At 41.3% G+C, this 8,524-nt stretch overlaps 1 protein-coding gene across 1 annotated transcript; it reads right to left on the bottom strand.

Annotated features, from left to right (window-relative positions):
* Positions 1 to 3,298: 3,298 nt before the first annotated feature.
* On the bottom strand, positions 3,299 to 3,880 carry LOC147700493 (olfactory receptor 6C3-like). Its single transcript, XM_086928432.1, has one exon. It carries the CDS (start codon positions 3,878 to 3,880, stop codon positions 3,299 to 3,301), a length of 582 nt encoding a protein of 193 aa, XP_086784558.1.
* Positions 3,881 to 8,524: the final 4,644 nt, after the last annotated feature.

The following is an 8,524-nucleotide window of genomic DNA, read 5'->3' as shown; positions in this document are numbered from 1 at the left end:
TTCTTTAGAAAAAAAAATGCTTTTTGGGGCCCTGGAGGTCCTTGTGGGACCCCCCCCCCCCAACAGGAGTAGGGGTCAGGGTGTTTCTACCCTGCCCCTTTTTCTTGTTTTTTAACCTTTTTTCCCGTGTTTTCTTGTGACTCGGTAAGTCACAAGATGGCTGCCAACCATTCCTTCTTTGGAGTTTTGGAAGCCAATCAAAATGAAGCTTGTGCTCAGGAGGATTCGTGAATCATCCTTGGTGCCCAGATATCAATATTTTTATTTTTGGAATTTCTCAGGAACTACTGAATGGATTTACACCATTTAAAAAAAGAGTTCTTTCTGAACCAAGAGTTATCTTTTTGCCAAATTTGGTGTAATTCTGTTCAGCAGTTCGGGCTCTAGCAGTGTCTCAAGTTCCTAACATGGGGAAAACACGTTTTGGGACCCCCCCTTTTTTCTAGGCCCCTGCTTGACGAATCACCCTGAAACTTTCAAGACAGGAGTTGACTGGAGCGCCCCATTAGTTTTGAAAACTTTACGGAGATTCGTCAAGCGGCCCCAAAGATATTGGCAAATCAATAAACATTTTTCCTATGGACACTAGGTCCTAACTAGAACTACCTAAATAAAATGAACAGCTGCTCAAAAAAACTGTGATAAAATCAACAGGTTTTTCTGTAGGAACCGGTGTTACAGGTCATAGAATGTTTCAATACCACGAGCATCAAGCACTATGGATGTGAGATAGATCAGTCGAAATCCCACATGGGCCTACATTTTATGAAATGTTATGATTAAATACACAAACTGAACACTGAACATACTAGTCAAATCAAATCAAATCAAAAAGAACTTTATTCGAATGTTCATAGTAACATCCATAAAAGCACATTTCAATAAAATTATTACAATTAATGCATATAATTCATATATTACTAGAAATCACATAAAGTAACAGTTTACAGGCAGAATACACAATTAAAAAGAAAGCATTTAAATATAGATAGTTAGACTGATTAAAAGAAAAACTCTCGACAAAAACACAGTTATCCCTCCATACTTTTCCTAAATTTGATCGCAAGTTTTAAAAAGCTACATACAAACAAAGTGCAATCACTACTTAGTAGTTGGAGATAATAAAGTGCTGGTCGAATTTGTGCAAGTCATTTAAAAGCATGAGAATTATATCGTATAACCTAAATACGAGACTACGCAATGTTGAAATTTGACAGTGATATTATGTCTCTTATCTTTTCTGGATATTATCAAGTATATAGATATCATATGAATTTACAAATAGCTGTAATTTATATATGCTATGATGGCAGTGATTTTGCGGTGTTCTCCTGCCTATGTCAATTGTAACAGCAATGTTTATGTAAAAGAGCATGGTGGCTCTTGCACCACACCGTGAACAAGGCACAAGCCGAAACGCGCTGGTATGAGGCAACATTGCATGAATAAACGACTGAAGCATCTCGGAGTATCCTGGTAATCTCTAGACTAAGGGAATTGTTGGTGTTTGTTCAGGGCAGCCAGAGCCCGACCAGAACTGCCGCAAGGCCCAGCTCCGGGTCTCCAGATCTCGTTTTGGTGAATATAAATATTTTTCTTTCCGATCTTGTATGAGGGACTGTGTGATTTTAATATTATGCCATAAGTATTTATAAACCCCACTGTCACCCACAAGGGTATCCTGATGTGTAGTGGGAAATTATTCCATGCTTTAGGAGTGATGTAAGAGGCAGGCCAACCTCCAGTGTTGTGCCTCTGTATGCATGGGACATTATTATTATTATTATTATGTTTCTTATATAGCGCCTGAATCGACCCCCGAAGGGGTATCTCCGTGCTTGCCTTGGAAACCCGTCCTGGCTTTTTCCCTGTGAGATAGCCCCTACAGGGCATCCCCAAGGTGAAAGCCAGGCATCCCGCCGCGGGGGGGCCGTTGTGGAGATTAAGCAAGCTTAATGCCCAGAGTTGCAGAGTGTGAACCCATGATTAGGTCAGGCACGAAGCGAGAATTATCGAGTCCATGGACATTTGAGCTCAAGACCCTGCCGCGTCGGGAATTGAACCCTGGTCCCGGGTCTGACCTCTGCTTCAGGGTCTGCCTGCTCTAACCAGTGAGCCACACTTCTCCACTGTACAAGTAGGTGTAGAGGAGGTGCCTGGATGGTTGATTGAAGGGGACGCTGCCTTTTAGGTAGGCTGGGCCTGTGTGATTGAGTGCTTTGAAAGTGTGGGTGAGGAGTTTGATTTGTGTGCACATGTGTATCAGCAGCCAGTGGAGCTCCCTTAGGTGTGGTGTGATGTGTGTCTTTAATGAGATGTTGATGATAAATATTACAGTTCCATTCTGGATCACTTATAATCTTCTGGCGACTGACTGGGGTAAGTCCTTTGGTCAAGTCATCGAGGATGTGCAGGTCTGATGGGGCGGGGGCCCAGACTAGATAGATTACATGGTAGCATCGGTCATCTCCGTTGCGATGGAGTGCCACAGGCTCAGGATCTGTTTCTCAGCCAAGACTGGGTCAGCACAATCTCACACTACTATAAGCATGTTTCTGAAAATATGCTAAAATAGGAATTAGATTATATGGTGAGTAATTAATCTCTACACGGGACATGACCTCATTTGAAGTTGACCTACCTCAGTGACGCTCATGAAAAGCTAAGTCCTACATGCATCACATTTGACAAACTCTATCTCTCTTCATTACAAGCATATGCCTCAAATCTCACTGTTTTGAATGTTTACCCAACCTAATGACACTTCATTTATTGGTCTCACAAGCAAGAAAGGCCAAAGGGCTCCTTTCCAGGATCTAAACATATGATAAGCAGGTTACACAAAGATGTATGTAGAAGGTATATTCACATACGGATATATCAAACTTCAGATTTAAATTTGCAGAGTTTGATGTGCTTCCTTTTTGTCCTTTGAAAGTTTGCTCATCCCTTCTGAAAACTGGACTTCATGCCTTCTCTTTTCTCAGGTTTCTTTCTCTGCAGCTGTCCCTCCCCTGAAAGATGCACAGTTGGTGGTTGTCTAAGAACATGCCTTAATTGTTTATTGCTTTGGAACCATTTTCATTTCTTCAGATTCTCACAGTCTCCTTTGGGCTTTTGATGCATCAATCCCACCTTGGAGGGATGGATATCAGCCTCATACATGTACCACATCAACATATTCACCAGCCCAGCCTTTACACAGAGCTGAGGACCTTTGTGTTTCTCTGAAGTGCAGGAAGCTGGTTTTGTGTGTGTAGATTTCAAGCTGCTTTACAAATGGCTGTGCAATTTAAGGTTAACGTACGTCTCCACACACTTGATACTTTATCACCTCCTTAAATACTGTGTTTCTGAAAGTATAGACAAAAGGATTCATCAAAGGAGAGAGAAAGCTACTGAACAAGTTGACTGTTTTGTAGAGCCCAGCAGAAGGATGCAGCATGGGGCTCACTTCAACAAAGATGGCACTTCCATAGATGATGGTGACCATGATCAGATGAGAGCTGCAGGTGGAGAAGGTCTTCTGCCGTCCATCTGTTGAAGGGATTTTCAGAATACTGGAAATAATGAAGATGTAGGACAGAACTGTCAACCCCAATGAGCTGAGCAGGAGGAGAAGCGCTGAGATTAGAGTTATGTTACTTAGGAGCACAGTGTCACTGCAGGCTAGTTTCACAGCAGCCAGAGTATCACAAAAGAAATGGTCTATGATGTTTGGACCACAGTAGGGCAGCATTGCTATTGTGATAGTAGGGTAGAGGATAACAATTAGAGAACTCAGCCATGAGCCGATGACAAGCTGAATGCAGAACTTGCGACTCATGATGGTGGTGTAATGCAGAGGATTGCATATGGCCACGTAACGATCATAGGACATAATGGGCAGGAAGAAGAATACATTGAGGGCAAGGTAGGCATAAAAAAAGGACTGCACAAAGCAAAATGACAGTGAAATTAATTTATGCACTGCAAACACCTGCACTAACATTAGAGGCATCATATTTGAGCTGTTTGCAGTTTCCACCAGGGCGAGGTTGCAGATAAAAAAGTACATGGGTGAGTGCAGGCGTCGGTCCAGACATACCAAGACTATCAGCATAACATTTCCCACCATTGTGGCTATGTAGATTAATAGAAGAATGATGAAGAGGGAAATCCGCAGCCCGGTCCCTCCAGTGAATCCCGCAAGAATAACGTCTGTCACTGTTGTCTTGTTGCCCAGCTTCATAACTGTTCCATATAGTACCTACAAAAAAGATGCAAACAGGCACTTCACTAGGAGGATATGCTTTAAGGATGAACTGTTTGGTCATCACTCAACTATGGTTATTTCTTGAGTTAAAGTACACACACATGCACAACATGCACTTTGCAGTATTACAAAAATACGACAACAAAAGTACCACAAAATGCTATTCATACACCTACAAGTGTAAATCTCAACCTATGTCCACAGACCAATAGAAGATGATTCCTAGGCAAATGTATAGAAAGAGAAGCTTTTTGCCAGATGTCACAATTGAGTAAATAAAACTCCCTATTATCAGAATTCCAAACAGGATATTGTGCAATAACATGCACTGGATCAGCCCTAATCTCCATCTGGGATGACCTTACAAACACAATAGACCAGAATGGGGTAGCTGCCCTATTTCTCTTGGACCTTTCGGCGGCCTTTAACACAGTCACTTGTTACACACTAATCCTAAAGCTCAAAAAAGCAGGCATGAATGGTACCACTCTTACTTGGATCACATCCTAACTACACAATAGAGCAAATGTTGTCCATACTCTTCATTTGTTATCCGAACCCCACCGTTAGAAGCAGGAGACCCACAAAGCTCTATCATCCCACCCTCTTTCTTAACATCTAAATGAAATACTTTTCCAAAACGGATCAATTTTTTTCAGTTAATTTGTTATAACTACTCAGACGATGTACAACAAATTCTTAAATTGGAAAGCACTAACAACATTGTAAATTCCTAAATGATCTGTTGCCTCTAGGACATTGACCAGTGAATAGGAGTGGGTGGAAAATTAAGTCTGTTGATTAGCAGAATTCCCATCACTCCACATTACTCTTTTAGGTGGATTTCTGCCCACCCTCCGCCAATCACTGCTTGGCAGAACTTTGCTCCCGTGAGAGTAACATAATTACAAGGGGAACAGAGCGGGGCTCCAACAAGCGAGCTGGCCACACCAAGTGAGATTTGGCATCATCTAACAAGATTGCCAGTCGGTAGGAAGCCTTTCAGTGCCATTTGCAGGTGCCAACGGTCAATCAGTAGCTTTCAGAGGTTTGCTTTTAAGTAGATTTTCTACCTGAAAAGCAGCAAAATCAACTTGAAATTTAATTTTTGAATAAGTATTCTACCGGATCAGATGGTTAAGGTAGTTTTTAAGCACAAAACATATTTTTTCTTTTAACAGGAAGGAAGTGCCACTGAGGCTCCAACTTCATCTTTCTGTCCAGAAGGCTCTTCCCAGTGCTTTGTCCATTCCTTGGTCAGTTTTCATTTTCATTTTGAAAATTTATATATATATATGCTCAGGAGCAAAGAGTTCTCATGGTCCCGCAGTCCTACGGAAGTGGTGCACTATATACACAGTTAGAGTTCGACTTATAGTTAGGACCATGTTTCCCTAAGAAAAACGTTTTCGACTTGCCTATATCTTTGCCGCTGCTTCGTGAATCTTCATGAAATTTTGCAAAAAAAGTTCCCCAATGATTCTTGTGCATAGAAGGTTCTGAGACAATCTGTCAAGAGGGAACTGAGAAAAAGTGAAAGTCAAAAAATTGTTTATTCAATGTTTTTTCATGTAGAGATTTTAGTTACATTATTGCCCCAGGGTGGACCAGGTCCCAGGGGCATGTGTTTTTTTTTTTTTAAAGCGGCGGTACACGGTCCCCCTCTCTTTGGGCCTAATTATGTCCCGGGAACCACCACCTCCTTGGGGTTTATTTTTTATAACACAGGAGTGCTCTGACCCGTTCAAGCCCCTGGGAGCACCACTTCCCTGAAGCTAAAAGTAAATTGACTTGGGGGCAGCGCAGAACACCCGCATCCCGGGAACCACCACATCCCCAGGGTTTTCTTTTTCTTAAAAAAAGGAGGGAGCCTCTTCCGGGGCGCTCTCAACAATTTCATCAGTGATGCTACTGACCATGTCATGAGCGATGTAATATGTGAGGTCATAAGCAGTGCATTGTGGGGGCGTAAGTTATATTTACCACAGCTAACTATAACTGCTGAATTTCACTGGTTTTGAAATCTGACCCTAACTGTAAAAAAAAATATTTGTATATATAAGAAACGCCTCAAAGTATATGAACAAAAGATTAAACAACGAAAGCAAGATAAATTCGAGCAGGACGAGAGAGACTATCAGCAGGGTCGCATACTGACCTTTGCTAAGAGATACGATCAACCAAGGAAGCAGTTGTTAAGTAACAAAATGAAGATAACAGTGGAACGCCAAGAAACCTCTGAATCTGAAGTCACTGATGTAGAACACAGTGAAGAAGAAAGAGAGGGAGGAGCTTCTGGAATGACACAACCAGCAACCTCCGCATCTGCCCCTTTTTTAGACAAGTTTTAGGTGATACGAGAAACATGGGGAAAAAAGGTACCAGAGAAACCCCCATAAAGAAAAAAGAAAGGAAACATCGGACGAGGAGGGGTGCGTGGAGCAAGCGACAATACCGCCTCGCCGAGAGTAACACGGAGCAAAAAACAATGGACCAAGAAGTAGAAAATGCGATGGAAGTCCTTACAGTTGTAAACCTAAAGCCAAGGGTATTAAAGCCTGGGGAAGAGGAAGTTTTGCAACTGGGACTCAGTTTCTGCCGAACTAAGGTATCTAAGTACACACAAACCCAAATTGATTTATTTAAATTCGGGAGAAAATTAAAACTACTGACATTTTTCAAAGTAAAAGACAATATCAGATCAAGTCCAGGTGTAATGGATTTTAATTACATGGATAAACTGACAGCAGGAGATATTGAAACCCTGGCAGTCATGGAGGATCTAGTGGATAAGGGCAGACCTGCAATAGTGATGCCATCATCAGTTTTGGAGATAAGAAGAGCTGGAGTCATACAAGTGAATACAGGATTTCCCTTCAAACCCAAATCTAGATTTTGTCCAATGATGCCGGTAGACTCCATCGATGTATTTACTGACGTGGCAACCAACGAACTTCTGAAATTGATAAGTAATAAGAATAGACTTAAAGTAAAAGCAAATATTACAGAGGATCACAGAAAAGTGATTTCAGGCCTCAAGCAGGATCAGACGATTATATGCAAACCATCTGATAAGGGTGGGAATGTAGTGTTGCTAACCAGGGAATACTACAACAAGGAAGCCCTTGCACAACTAGGTGATGTAGGTGATGAAGTTACATGAAGGTGACAAGGAAAGCATTCGATGAGAGTGTCAACGCCTACAGAATGATCCTGAACAAGTGGTATTACAGGGGAATGCTGAACAAAGAGGAATATGCATATTTGGAATGTAAATACCCCAGAGTACCAACGTTTTATCACTTGCCTAAACTGCATAAACATGCGACCTGTTCACCAGGCTGTCCTATCGTTTCATTAGTAGGAAGCCTGACAGAAAACATGTCCAGGTTTGTGGACTTCTTTCTTTCCAATTTTGTATATAAACTGAAATCATACATTAAAGACACTAAGGATTTTTTGTTGACAATTGAGACATTGAAGTGGGAGTCGGATTTGATGATGATAACGCTGACATCTCAAGCTTGTATACCAGCATTGATCATATACAGGGGATGGAAGCAGTTAAATGGTTTCTTGACACTAACCCTATCAATCAGGACACATCTTGCCCCCTGAAAGCGCCTGGACTGCAACCCCAAGTGTAGGCTTTGCGAAAATGCTAAGGACGACGTTCTGCATCTGCTGTGTAGTTGCAAAGCTCTAGAGAGTATCGGAAAGAGCTTACTAACACAGCCTTGGAATCAGAGACGTGTGCGAACCCGTAGACAAGCTCTGTTGATGAGCTTTAAGGGAGAAAACATCCAACTAGCATGCAGGCTAGTGCGCTTTATGAAATCAGTCAACACAGCCCTAAACTCAGCAGTTAGTAATTAAATTTGTCGTATTGTGAATGGCTTCTGCTCTCAAGACTATTTTCCTTTGATAATCAAAGTCACAATTGATTGTGAAAGACCTTTTTTCCTAACGTATAGTACTGTACTTCCCGCAGGGTTTTTCTCTCACTTTTTAACTTTTCTAAATGTTTTTCTTTTAATTGCTTTTTAAAGGCTTTATTCATGTACTTTTCTTTTTCTTGTTTTTACTGCCTAATTGCAAAGATTTTAATTAATCATGCAATAAAGATTATTATTATTATTATTATTATTATTACTATCAATCAGGCCGAACACAATGTTATGCTACTGGAGTTTGTCCAATTCTGTCTGAGTAAGAACATTTTCCTTTTTCAGGAGCAATTCTTTAGGCAAATCCGTGGAACCACGATGG

The sequence above is a fragment of the Lissotriton vulgaris genome, chromosome 7, assembly GCF_964263255.1.
Source record: "Lissotriton vulgaris chromosome 7, aLisVul1.2, whole genome shotgun sequence".
Lineage (NCBI taxonomy): Eukaryota > Metazoa > Chordata > Amphibia > Caudata > Salamandridae > Lissotriton > Lissotriton vulgaris.
Note: the sequence above shows the minus strand (reverse complement) of the source record. Positions and strands in the feature narration are given on the sequence as shown.

Coding starts and splice junctions, on each gene's coding strand:
- LOC147700493 (XM_086928432.1), bottom strand. CDS start 3,880: ATGTCCTATGATCGTTACGTGGCCATATGCAATCCTCTGCATTACACC.